Raw genomic sequence first — 14,048 nt, 5'->3', positions numbered from 1 at the left:
AAGTGATGATCCAGATGTTTCCTGGATTCTGGGAGCCTCCTGTCCTGATCCAGAGAAATACAAATTGGGGCTCTCACAGCTGGCACAAGTTCAGCCCTTTCCCTTCCAACATGCCCACCTCTGAGTGTGGGAATTTGTATATTTGCTGAGCTGTAGATTGTTTGCTTCTTTGGGTTTTCATTTGTCTGATATAAGAGTAGAAATGGTATTTTAATTACCCTTTTTTTTGTCTCTTAACTATTTTTTCCCCTTCTTTTTTACAGAGTATTCAGAAGCTGGCTAGCCAGTACTTAAAGAAGGACTGGCTTGGAATAAGAGCTGAGGAACGAAGTGATTATAGGTAATTTACCAGTTGGATATCTCAAAATTGCTGTATTTATCATTTCAATTTGGGTCATTATTTTACTTAACAATGAATCACTGCTTTTCTGTAGTTAATTTTTCTTTTTCCTTTGTGGTAGAGCATTGCCAGTTAAAAAGAAGCTTTGTTTTCCTGAGATTAGTCCTAAATAGATGTTTATGACTTGAATATTTAGGAAGATGAGAGAAACAAAACAGCCTGACAGGACAACAACTGTAATTTGCATCTGTTTGGGTATTAATGCTTGTATCTGAATACAGATTTTAGTAAATAACTTTAAGGTTAGAGGGATAAGTGTGTGGATTGTTTCACAGGAAAAGACAGGAAGAGATCTCATTTTATGAGGCTGTTCTTTGTGAAGATCAAATCTGACAGCAGGGAGGTGGCAAAGCAAGAGACAGTTGTTTACTAAACTTCATTTCATTAACGTGAAAGGTGGATAAAACATGAAACCAGAAATAACTCAGTTGCTGAAAGCCTTTGAACAGCACCTCTTAAATATTTGGAATGAGCTTTCAGAAATTTTGTTTTAACGTCTTCGTTGTGTTCCAACGAGTTTTATTTCAAGCAGGAAGAAATTGACAGATTTGTGTTTGGGACTTTCAGCACCCTCACATAGGTTGCATGTTTAGAAAGAAATAATCTGAATTATCGGCCTCAAGTGTACATAAAACACTCCCATAACACCCATGAGATCCCACAGTGCCAGAGATCTCCAGATCCCTCCCAACCCATCCCCAAGTGCTGAACCCAAAAAGTTTGGCAACAAGTTGAATCACAAGAGAGGAAGAGGTGGGAGAATCTGTATTTTTGGTACAACTTCCATTAAAGGCTTTGTTAAAAGTGGAGATATTTGCTAGTTCAGCCTAAAGGATTGTGCTTTAGATTTAGTTTTAAAAGCATTCCCTGGAAAAATGTGTGCTGCTGTCACATAAACCAGCCCAGGAGCTGGATTCTGATCCTTGTGGAGGATCCTTCCAATTCAGGAGCTTCTATAAATCTGAATTTTCAGTGGAACACCTGACCTCCCCTTTCTTCCTTCCGACACCCTCTCTGTGTTTCATTATTTTAGGAGCATGTACTCAGTTTGGAAATCTCTCTTAGAAGGCACCATGCAGGTGGCCCAGTCCCGACTCAATATCTGTGAGAACTATAAAAACTTGATTTCTGAACCAGCCAGGAGTGTCCGGTGCTTTAAGGAGCAGCAGCTGAAGAAGGTATTTGTGCTTTAAGAAATCCTTTAAACTATTGCCATTTTTATTAAGGGAAAAGAAAAGATTTTTAGAAATCTTTTATTGTGGCACTTCTAAAATATGTAAGTACTCTTCATCTTATAGATATAAGATTCACCTTATAGTACTCTTCATCTTATCAAGCTTGTTGGAGAGGGATCAAAATTCTGAGCTGTTATCCCAAATTATAACTGCTTGGAAATGAGTCTCCTGAAAATATTGTATCAGTTGGTCAAATGTATCTTGACAAATCTCACACTGTGTTGTAGAAATTGCATTGCATTGGGTTTGCAGTGACAATTGCAAGTGGTTTTTATTAGAAAAAGTTGAGATTTTTTTCTTAAAGAAAAGATCCATGTGAAACATTGAGGAATGGCTTGAGCAATCTCCAGGATGGAGAGTGGAGACTGTCCACCACCTCCTGTAACACTATCACAAATAAGTGCTCCAAAAGCTGCTTTAATGATCGCTTTAATTATCTGTAATTGTCCCTGCAGAGAAAATACTGTGGTTCCAGTGAGCTGGATATTCATTTAATTGCTTGTTGCATTTGAAAGTAATTTATGAGGGTGGGCAAGCCCTGGCACAGGGTGCCCAGAGCTGCTGTGGCTGTTCCATCCCTGGAAGTGTCCAAGGCCAGGCTGGATGGGGCTTGGAGCAACCTGGAATAGTGGAAGATGTCCCATTAATTGAAAAAAAAAAAACCACCAAACAATAGACATTTTAGCTGTCCTTGTTACAAGGTGACAACAAAGGCTCCGAATATATCCAGTTCTGTGTTCTAGAGCATTTTGTATTTTGTAATTTTGTTTGTAAAATACTTAGTTACAAATTTAAGAAGATGTTCTTGTAATGGGAGCTCTCAGTTTCTGAACAAATTATTCTGCTCTTAGAAGCATGTGCAATATCTGTTTTGTCAGGGAAAAATTAACTTTATTAATGTTGTTTTATTGTCCTGTGGCATTTTATTTTCATGTGAAGCTTTCCAAACAATGCTGTGGCAATTTTATGGCATTCTTCTTTATGGCATTATTCTGGTAAATAATTGTACTTTGTTCTTCTGCAAGTGCTGATAATTCAGTGTTCATGAGTCAGCAGCAGAAGTGGGATCTTTACATTTTTAAAAGTAAAGAAGTTCCTTTATTCCTGCACTTCTGAATCAACAGAAGTTATTACAATTATTAGGGCAGTGTTCTGGTTCAGGGTATTCTAGCAGTGATACGCTTTTCCTACAACATGGAATTATCATCCACTTGGCAGGATTAATTTTCCTACACAACCAGTTTATTGTTTTACACAGTGCAGCCTCTCACCCTTCCCTTTGAATTCCCAAACAGATAAATAATGGACAAAGAAATAATTGTTCTGACCTCCATTCAGACAAAAGCTTATCAAAATTGAAATTCAGTCAGCAAAATACTTGTAAGATTACATGGGAATACCCATCTAAAGCAGCATCTAGTCTCCTGACAATTTTTTATCCTACAGGGATGCAAACCAAGATTATTTAACTCTTCTCAAATGATCTTTTTAACAACTGTAGTTATTTGATATTTTAATTTTTTGTCGCTGGCTGGAGATTTTAGGGATCAAAATCCCCACTGATGTCGCAAAACCCCAGTTCATTTAACAGGCTTTTAGCTCTTTGTCAGCCATCCGTTACATACAGATAATTTTACCTTTCATTTTTCAGTGATGCACACAGAGGTCTCCAAAAATCCAAATTCTGCCTTCCACCACTCCCCAAACCAGCCTGCAGGGAATGCACCCTCTGGAGCCCATTGCTTTATTGGCCTGCACACATCAAGCAGTGGCTTTAGTGGGAATTTTTCTGTGCTTTGTAGCAGTTTGACAGCTTCAGGGAGAGCAGGGATGTATGCTGAGAGAGCCAGCAGTTCCTGTTGGCTGCCAGTTGGTTTTTCCCAGGTGGCTGGGTGTTATTTTTTAGCAGTGGAACAGGGGGAAGTCAGTGTTAGGTTGGATCCCAGCACCCCGTCAGTCCTGCGGTGCTCCCAAAGGAGGCTACATTAATTATTCATTAATAATTAGTGTAATGAAGAAGCTGAGGTGTTTTGCAGGAGTGTTCAGCACCTGGAATGAGGGCAGCCAGGGGCGTGGTGATGATATGAAATGAGCTGGGACTTTTGGGGTGCTCTTTGAAGGACTCAAAGGTTTGAACTCACCCCTGGGTGCTGCTGGAGCCTTCACTGACCACATCCAGCCTGTGATGTCTGTAATTAAATAGAAATCCACTGGGTTATCAATCTCCTGCGTGCTTAATCCAGTTTGGGGAAAAGAAAATCTTTAGTAATCTCTTCTAAAGAGTTTTAATTCTAGACACTGATGATTCACATTGGTTTTCTTACCTAGATCCTGCTTTGCACAGATCCTTTCCCAGTTTGTTGGGGTTTTTCTTAAGCTGGCAGCGTGTCTGAAGAATTGCTGAATATAATAATTTTTCTTCCTGTTGTATTTTGTGTGGCAGCTTTTGCCTCATGTTTTAAATTTTAAAGAAGGAAAGATTAAACATTTTTTTGGTATCACTTCCAGTAGATTGCCTTTGGATTTTTCCCAGTTGTATTCTGATTACTTCAACTAATTACTGCATCCAAAGCTTTCAGAACTTTTCTGTTTAATTTGTGGGTTATCCTAACGCTTTAAACAGCAGCAGAAAGAAAGGAAGAGAGAAGATTTTGTGTTCTGATCAGTTTTAAAAGATCTGCATGAATAATTGACCAGGAGTGACTTGAAGACTGAATCCTTCCCTATAAAATACCATAAACAGCAGCATGATGATGATGATGATAATGATAATGTTATTTGGATTAAAAAAAAAAAAAAAAAAAAAAAAAAGAGTAATATTTTCTTTCCTGAATGCTTTTTTTCAGTGCGTGGACCAGCTGACAAGGATCCAAGCTGAACTACAGGAGACAGTCAAAGATTTAGCTAAAGGCAAAAAGAAATATTTTGAGAGTGAACAGATGGCTCAGGCAGTGCGGGAGAAAGCTGATATTGAGGCCAAGTATGTTTTTATAATGGCATATGTAGAAATAATTGCAGCCCCAAAAAACACATTTGTATTAGGTTTTGAACTTGATATTTGGCTTTTAGTGAGATTCTGCCTGGTTTTCTTTGCATTTTGCTTCTATACATTTTTGTAGCTATTTCAAGCACACTCTGAGAGGAAATTAGAACTTGTTTCTGTTGGTTTGTTTAGGAAGGAAGTTTGAGTAACAGCTTTAATTTGGCATTTTCTATGGACAGCGTGTCAGCTGGCATTTTTTTGATATTAAAACCTCCTGACTCCATTTTCTGTCCACACATCTCAAATTTGCTATCAGTCCATTTAGAGGGGGAGAGACAGCAGGACACTGTGTTTAATTTTTCAAGATAAATTTTGGAGGTTTTTTTCTGTTCCTTGACATCCTAAGGAGGGTGATTTCCTTCCTTCCAGGAAAACCAGTAACACATGTTTTGGGTTTGGTGTCTGGCCTGTCTTATGGGAGTTCACCACACCCTTTTTACACTTTGTTTCTTTAATTTTTGTTTTTAAAAGTTATTCAGAATTGCTCTCAGGGAATGAAATGATGGCTTCCTTAGAGATATTTTCTGTCTATCTGAGGGATGATGAAAAGAACTGTAATAAAATTACCTATAATACCTGAAGAAAGTAAACAGTCATATACAAGCAAACAAAAATAACCAAAAATTTGAGCTTGGGGTTTTGGAGTAGATTTATCCTGAAGTGTTATTCAGACTAAAATAGCTATTAACTTGATTTTGTTTCCTCATTTACTTTTTAAACACCATCCTTCAGACAGTGAAAAAATACTTTTGTAGAAATGGTGTAAGGCAGTCATTCAATTTCTTCTGCTCGTTTCTGTTCCAGGTCCAAACTTAGTCTTTTTCAGTCAAGAATAAGCTTGCAGAAGGCAAGTGTGAAGGTGAGTATAAAACTTGGATTTTGCTGCTCATTTCATGAGGCAAATGCCCCAAATTGTCTGGAATGCAGAGGTGAGGGACAGCTTGGAAAGGAAATTGGTGGGACAAAGGATGAGCTAAGAGCATTCTCTGGGCAGAGTATAGAATTATATGTGGAATACATGCAAGGAGTTTTTTTCCCTAATTAGAGTTAAAACTGTTCTTTGAAGACCACATGTGAAATTCCAATTGCAGGAGAGAAAAATCCATCAGGAATCCCCTCATCACTAGGAAGACATATAAGCTGTAAATGCCCTGAAGTTTTCACTGTATTACCACAACATCCACACAATTATTTTGCTACTGATGCGCGTTTGGTCATTCAGATTGCCTTTCTGAGCTGTGTTTTCACTTGTTGCAGTTAAAAGCCCGCCGATCCGAGTGCAATTCCAAGGCTATCCATGCCAGGAATGATTATCTCCTCACCTTAGCAGCTGCCAATGCCCACCAGGACCGCTACTATCAAACAGACCTGGTGAACATCATGAAGGTAAGGAAGCTGATTTCTGCTTGCCACAGGGTGTTGGAATCCAAAATTCTCAGAACTTTGGGCCTGTAAGGCAAGAATTAAACCCAGAGTTTGATTTGAAACCTTGGAAAAGGCTTCCAAACTTAGTTAGAATGTGGATTTGTAGTTTAAAGCAGAGACACGTTAAGCTAAGTAAAGGAAAGTTTAGAGTTTTAGTATTTTTGATACAGAAAAAATAAAAGATTTGGAAAAAATGAAAGAGTTTAGAGTTTGAGATACAGAAAAAATCAAAGAGGTAAACAAGGAGATTAGAAAGCAGCACTGTAGGTTTTTGTGCCATAACATGATCAGCTAAGAAAGCCTACACTGCAGCATGGGTCCATAAGATAAAATATTTAAGGATTGGGTCAAAAGCATAAATATCCTTGTTGGTAGTGTTTTATTAATCAATAACTCTTTAAAAAGTCTTGTAACTGAGGGTTTTTTGACCTTCTGAGCCATGCTGTGGTGATGTGAGCTGAACTCACCCTTCCTGCCTGTGTGGAAGATAAGAAAATAAACCACATCATCAAAAACAACTCAGAAGTCCCATCTAGAATTCCTTCCAAAATTCCCCACAAGTGAATTATCACAACTGGAAACTGGGTTAATCTGGGAGGGTCCAAAGTCCTGAATTGACTTTTCCAATGAGCTGCCACAAATGAAAGGGAAGGTAGAACTTGCAGTGGTGTCTGAAAAACTTGGAACCAGCTTTCAGGCCCTGAAACTGAGCAATCACTTCATTTTTTAATTCACTTCCTTTCTGAGAAACTCAATTGGATAAAACTCAGTTGGATAAAGGATTAAAAAAAAACCTGACTGAAAAACTCACTCGGTAAAGGAGTCAGGTTTGTCAAACTGAGCCCTGTCTTTTTCTGTTATAAGGAAACTGGGATTTTTTTTTTACTTCTTTAGTACCATATCCTATAATTCTTTTTATTTTGTGTCTGATCAGAACACTTCTTTATGGTGTGATTAATGAGCTAGAGTTATTATCTTGGTTTCCAAGCTATGGATTTTAGGGAACAGCAGTCAGCATTCCTGTTCTCAGCTGTGGCACTTTGCCAGGTCAAGGCAGGAGTAGCTACTTGAACTCAGAGGAAATGACACACTAAAAAGTTCAAATCTGATTGTTCACAGTTGTTTTTTCTTAATTATCACCCTAGAATTAATTAAATGTACACTATTCCTGTGTCTCTGAATTTGAGAGCTGCAAATAAATTGTAAAATCATCTCCTTCACACTTTAGCTGCTTGCATTTCACATGTTGACATTTTCAAACTTTGCTTGAATTTGCTCTTTGCAAACTATTTCTAGGCAGGGTGACTTAAAAGTCTGTCATTTGCATTTTGAATCGCTTTAGTGGAGAAATAGCATAGAATTGTAACAAATCCCTTTGTTATCAGCATACCTTTGCATTTTGGGGGGGAAATATTGATATGAAAACCAGGTAAGTGAGGTAAAAAAATAAAAGTACCAAAGGAATTCTCCTGCTTTTCCCTCTGTGGGTGCTTTTCTGTTAGCAAAATGTGAATATTTGTGCTGACTAAATGTTTAGTACATGGAAATGCTTGTAAAGAATTTCCTTGTGCTGGTGCAGATAAAATTATTAATTGATGCTTACATAAGATAATTCCACACTTACATGCATGATTGGCTGTCATCACTTAATGCTTTGACTTGGGAGCAATTCCAGAAGGGAGTTGAATAGGTTCACAATAAACCAAACAAAAATTCTGTTTGAAATAATTTTTAAAAATGAGCAAATAACCTTGGTCATTTTTTTTCCAAGCCTTTCTCAAGTGGAACCCTTTTTTTTTTTTTTTAAATACAGAAAAAACCTTACAACTTAGTCTTTGATATAAATAATTGTGGTTTACTGAAGGCCTAAGTGCTTTCATCCAGCCAAATTACTCTGGAAGGAAAGGACACCACTCAGGGTTTATTTTTCTGCATCTCTCAGATATTTATAGCAGTTGAATCTCTTTGTCTGATAAACAAAAGTGTGTGTTTTAATGAAGAGCTGTAAATTCAGGTCTCTTGCACTGTTGGCCATGAGCAAAACTCCCTGGGAGATCACCCAGGTGTCCTGGGAACAGGGTCATTCTCTGGAGCAAGGCAGAGGTCCCAAAATTGAAGTGGCTACTGGAGATTTTAGGAGAGAGAGAGGGAAAATCTTCAGGAAAATCAAGCATAATGCATCACTGGATTCCAATTCTTTCATCCAGACACTGTAATGTAAATTGAAGGATGAAACTGCTTAAATACATAAATACAATAGAAACAGCAGCTTGTAATCTGGAATGGGATTTGCTGCCAGGGTCCTGGTTTCTCCTTCTCCTCCTTCTGAAATTCCTGAGGGAACCACACTGTATAAAGTCCAGAAAACAGGATTATTTTATTTAGCAGAATGATTTAACACAAATGGAGAAGGAGCTGGAGTGAGAGGTGACCAATTGAAGGTGAAGAATCATTCAGTAGAAGCAAATGGACAATGACTGAGAAATGGAGCAAGATCTTGCCAATTTTGGTTGACTAGGCAGAAAATAGCAGATTAAATTAATGTTAAAAACAAAAATACAGTAACTTGGGGACAAAATTGCTGCCTATGGAATAAAGAACTCTGAATAGCTATTACCATTTTTGAAAGAGATGCTGGAACTGGAAAATGGAGTGAAGGATAGAGAAATGGAGACACCTGTGCAATGTTTCTAATCTCCAGGTGACATCACTGGGAAGGGAGGATTTTGGAAGGGAGTTTCACCCTTCCAGCACAGTTTTTGTTTCAATAGGTTGAGTGGTGGTGTGACCCAGTGTATTTTATGTGCTATAAGCAGTTGTAGTGTCTAAACGAAACATCTTTGCTACTGTATTCTGATTAATATTCAGAAAATGTGCTTTTTATCTCAGTATTAGTAAGTCCTTAGGTATTCCTGTAGTGCCACGTGCTGTCTGTGTTTCCCCATTTAGCTGCCCTTGAGCTGATCTTTGAACTGCTCAGGGCTCTCCACATTTCTAAATCACATCAAGTATCACCTCAAACTGTTCAGATTTTGGACCCAGTTCCTGGTTTTTCTAGTTGTTACCCAAAAATGAGAAAATCTTTAGAGCTAGAAAAAAATCACATGAAAACTTTTCAGCTGATACTTGGCTGTATTACTGTCTATAACATTTACAGATGTGTCAGAGGCTGTTTCTGTTTGCATCCACCATAAACAGTTTTTCTCCACAGGTTTGGGTTTTCATGGAGTTCTTGTTTCCAGGATTAGGATGGAGCTGTGTGGGTTTTGTTGCCTCTGGCTCTTTGGAAGCCAGGGCTGGCTTGGCTGGAGCATACCCAGTCCCTGGCCTATTATCTTGGAGATATCAATTATTATCACTGTGTTAATTGAAGGGACCACAGTTGGGCTAAAAATGATTTATTACTCAAATAAACATCAGCCTCAAAGGCTGTGAGATTTAAAAGAGCAAGCAGTCAGCCATAGATCAAAGCAGTCCAAGTTTCTTTATTACAATATATAACATTCTAATCCAATACAAAGCTGCCACAAAGTTAATTTTGTTTTTCTAACCTATCACCATTACTTAATTCTACTGCACTGTGGATGCTTTCATCCAAGTAGGCTGCTATTACACATACACACATATGCTTCTATTATAACATTTAAACTCTTAGCTTACTCTATACATTACTTTAGTAAGTAAATACTTACTAAACTTTAGCAATTATAAAATACTTTACTTACTTTAGTAATTACTTTAGTGTAGTAATTACATTACTACACTATAAAACCCTTCACCATCTTACTCAATACAGTCTCTTATTTACCTAAGGTATATCCTTACTTAGAGCTATAGAAACATAAATTCATAATTTTTCTGCTTGTGTACTTTTGTTTTTACATCAATCCAAGCTTCTTCCAAGGCTGCAAATGAAACCCTTCAGTGTCTGTGGAAGTTTCTGTCTTTCCATTTCCTGCACTGACCATAACGTGCATCCAGCTGCTGCCTTGGGGTTGGAGTTGTGGCACTGCACTCTCAAACCATCCCTGTGCTCCAACTGCACGTGTAGACACTTTCCTAGAAAACATGAGATTTTCCTCTCAGCTCTGACATGGCTGCATTGATAAATAACAGCTTAAAAGCTCAGCTGATGTGGCTGCCTCTTCCCATCTGTTTTCTCCTCATATTAAATTACCTTTTATTTCAACAGGCTAAAAGGTGTCTTGCTTAGCATAAAATAGAACCATGGAGTGTTTCTTGCATGTGGAAATCAAGGGCTGGTCCTGGCAGCCTGTGTGAGCTGAGCAGAGCAGAGGCAGGTAGAGTTCTTGTGCAGCCAGCCTGGAGAATGGATCTTCAGTGCTTTATAACAACAAAATCCAACAAAAGGCTGTGCTGGTGCTGGACAGAGGAGGGGTGAGATCCTTTGCAGCCACAGTGCAGATCTGTGTCTGCAGGAGGGATTTCAGCCTGCTGGGAAAGAGGGATGTGTGCTGGACTGGGGCACCTTGGGCTGCTCCCAAGAGGAAGCTGCTGCTGGGTTTTTTCCTTGTGTCTGCCTCTGGAATGCTGCTGTGCTGCTGTCCTGTGACAAATGAATCACAAATCCACCTTGTGGCCTTGCTTCCTTTTCTGTGACAGGCAGCAAAAAGGGTTTTTCATACCAGGGTTCCTGGTGCGCACAGCTCCTGCTTGTTTTCAGTGGTTCAAAGTATGTTACTTTATTTTGCAACATTTTTTTTGCAGAGAAGAAAAAGTTATTTGCTCTGCTGTGTTGGTAACTGTGAATGCCATCACAGACTAAACAGGGATGCTTGGAAAGAAAATACAAAATGCTTCCTGCTTTGCTTTTTCAGTAGGATGAAGAATTGTTCCTACTGTGCCTTCCTAGTTTTCCAATTACACCCTTTAATAAGGGGCAAAGCCATTCTAGCTCTCTGTTCAGAAAAGATTTGAATCCTTTTGGCTTTCTTTTTATCTGTCCTTTATGTCCATTTCAGTCTCTGCAGTGAAATTAAAACCCCTCAAAGCACAACTAAATAAAGCCTGGTAATGTTTTATTCTTTGCCAATTTCCTGACAAGCTGCTTAGGAAGAATTGCCATCACCTGAATGTGAAAGTACAGTCCAAAACCCTTTTAAAAATAAGTTGTCTGCCTGGTGCTTAGGTTTTTACTTTGAACTGAGGTCAGAAGGAAGTCTAAGCTGATAGTTGAAGTTAAATCAGGACTGTTTTGATATTCATCCTTTTAGAAACTTTATCATTGTTTAATGCTGTGCTCTTAATTCTGTAAGTTCCCCTCATGAACCACCTCAAAGAATGACTTTACACAGCAACTTACTATGAGGAAATGTTGACATGAAAAAAGAATAGCAGGTGTGCTTTTCACTTTAAACAGTTCTGAGATTATTTAAAGAGAGAAAGAAAGAGGGAACAAAAACCTCCATTTCAAAATCACAGGCTGGTTGGGGTTGGAAGGGACCTTAAAGACGATCCAGTTCCAACACCTTCCACTGTCCCAGGCTGCTCCAACCTGGCCTGGAATAATTCCAGGGATCCAGGGGCAGCCACAGCTTCTCTGGGCACCCTGTGCCAGGGCTGAGGAACAGTTACAGGTGGTGCTGCAATTTTAGTGAGCACAGAAAAATTCTGGAGAAGGTAGCAGGCAGTAGCAGCAGATATTTCTAAACAAAGCACTTTTAAAAGGAAATATTTCATGTCATTGCTCATGTGGGCTTTGGTATTTGAGGGAGAACAGTGTCAAAAGCTGGTGCTTTGTCTTTGTGGTTTTGGTGGTTTCTTTTATCCTCTTGTAATTATCAGGCTGCTTTTCTGGTTTTTTCTGTACTTTCCAGTTTGCTTGACACGAGGAAGTGGAGTTGTGTAATTTGGCTCTTGTTCTTGATCAGAGTTCTTGTGATGATTTGGCAGGTTTGAATAAAAACTTGGTTACATCATTTCTCTGCAACAGCCCTTTGCTCAGGTGTGGGTGACAGTAACAACACAAGTTATAGCACAGCTTTGCTAATTTAAGGGTTGATTTATAAAATTACAGGTGAAGTGTGGCTTATCCACGCCCTTGCCTGTTTTTAAGGACTCTGATAGAGGAAGAGATCTGGCTGACTTCCAGGGAATGAGCAACCTGGTGTACTTGACCCTGCTCTGAGTGCAGAGGTTGAGCCAGTATCTCCCTTTTAAATCCGAATTACTCTATCATTCCTTAAAACAGCATTTTTTGGTAAGGAGGTTTTCCTTGGGGTTTAACCTTCTGCTTTCTGGTTTTGGTTTTTTTCCTGCAATTAAGTGGAGCAACAGCATGAGTTCCAGCAGTGCTGGAACCTTCATGTTCTGGTGTGCCCTGGTTTTTATTTGTTGGAATGGTTGGGAGTTTTTGTGAAGCTGTGTTGACTTCTCTGTTTTCAGCACAGTCATCCATCACTTTTCTCATGCACTTTCAGTGAACATTTAAAACAAATGGAAATGCTGGCTCCAAACATGGATTGCACAAATGAGATTCAGCTGGAGCTGGCAGTGTTTATAAAAATGACCCCAACTTGAGGACTTGATGGCTTTAAGTTAATAATTTGCTTTATGCCCTGAAATTAATAAGATGTGTGTGGCAAAGGGTTCTTTCCCCTGGTGGCTCTGTCTGAATTGAAAAATAAGTTGACACAGTAGCTGAAAATCTTAAATTGACTCAGGAATGTTATCCCAGCACCGCTGTGTCCTGGAGAAATAAAAGGATACCATTTACATCAGCACATATTTCTGTAGCCTCTGGAACAAGCAGAACCAATATTATCACTGTAAGAAATCAATTTACGTCCATGGTATTGTTTCAAACTTTCTGGAATGATTTACAAGCACCCAGGGGATTCCTTTTTTAAAATGGAAAGTCTGCCCCTCAATGAAAAAATAGCATTAAGATAAAGTAATTCTGAAGTCACCAGATATTTCCATTTTCTTCTATAAATCTCTTTTATTATTTCAGTGCTACCAATTCTTTTAAGATCCTGTAAAACTCCCTTAAAAATGCAGAGGGGACTTGTGCAAGTGAAAGAACTATTGTTTCACTTCCGGCCCTTGTCAGCTGCAAGCCACAAATATTTTGTAATCCCAGTTAAGGCAGCCATGGATGGCATTATCTCCAGCTTCAGATGGGCACAGGAACGTCCCTCCCCAGGCAGTTCATGAGTGTGCTTGGCCTCCTCATGGTCATTCCCACGGAGACGGGTGGCTGCAGGGATCATGCTCAGCACATGATGCCAGTGCTCCAGAAGATGCTCGTTGTGGGTTCCCCAGCAGCTGATCCTGATCCCACGCTGTTTTCCCATCCAGGGACATCTGTCTCTGTGTTGATGTGCACATCAAACCTGGAGGAAAAGAATTCCAGGTTGTAGCATAGTTCTGCATCCACATAAATGATTAGATCATTAATTGTGGTCTCTTGTTCAATGTTTTTCTTAAATGCTCATCTCTCACTTCATCATTCCCACTTGATACCGGAGACGTGCCTTAGAGAATTTTAGGTGTTCACAGTCCATGGAATATACACTAGCTCCAGTTGAGAGCATTTGGATTCCAGCTGACCGAGTTAATGTTTGCAGGGAAGTGAAAAGAGGATTTGCACTGGAAATGCAACTTTTGATGTTTATTCTGGTAAAACCACAAGCAAGGGAGTTTACTGGCCTTAACAGTAAATGGTATTTGCACCAGTAACTATGATGAATATATGTCATAGAATCAGGGAATGGTTTGGGTTGGAAAGGACCTTAAAATGCCTCCAGTACCACCCCTGCCATGGCAGGGACACCTTCACCATCCCAGACTGTTCCAAACCCCAGTGTCCACCCTGACCTTGGACGCTTCAGGGATCCAGGGCAGCCACAGCTGCTCTGGGCACCCTGTGCCAGGCCCTGCCACCCTCACAGACAGGAATTCCTTCCCAATTTCCCATCTAACC

General features: G+C 39.3%; 1 protein-coding gene across 4 annotated transcripts in view; it reads left to right on the top strand.

The window, feature by feature from the left end:
* FCHSD2 (FCH and double SH3 domains 2) overlaps positions 1-14,048 on the top strand; it is a 121,235-nt gene that overhangs the window by 60,631 nt on the left and 46,556 nt on the right. For all 4 annotated transcript variants that reach the window (XM_030264090.4, XM_030264099.4, XM_041713807.2 and 1 more), the window contains exons 4-8: positions 264-340; positions 1,434-1,578; positions 4,482-4,615; positions 5,483-5,537; positions 5,936-6,064. In XM_030264090.4, the coding sequence (XP_030119950.3) occupies positions 264-340; positions 1,434-1,578; positions 4,482-4,615; positions 5,483-5,537; positions 5,936-6,064 (540 nt within the window). The remainder of the gene's footprint in view (positions 1-263; positions 341-1,433; positions 1,579-4,481; positions 4,616-5,482; positions 5,538-5,935; positions 6,065-14,048) is intronic.

Source organism: Taeniopygia guttata, chromosome 1, assembly GCF_048771995.1.
Source record: "Taeniopygia guttata chromosome 1, bTaeGut7.mat, whole genome shotgun sequence".
NCBI lineage: Eukaryota > Metazoa > Chordata > Aves > Passeriformes > Estrildidae > Taeniopygia > Taeniopygia guttata.
The sequence above is the reverse complement of the archived record's forward strand: the minus strand, read 5'-3'. Positions and strand labels throughout refer to the sequence as shown.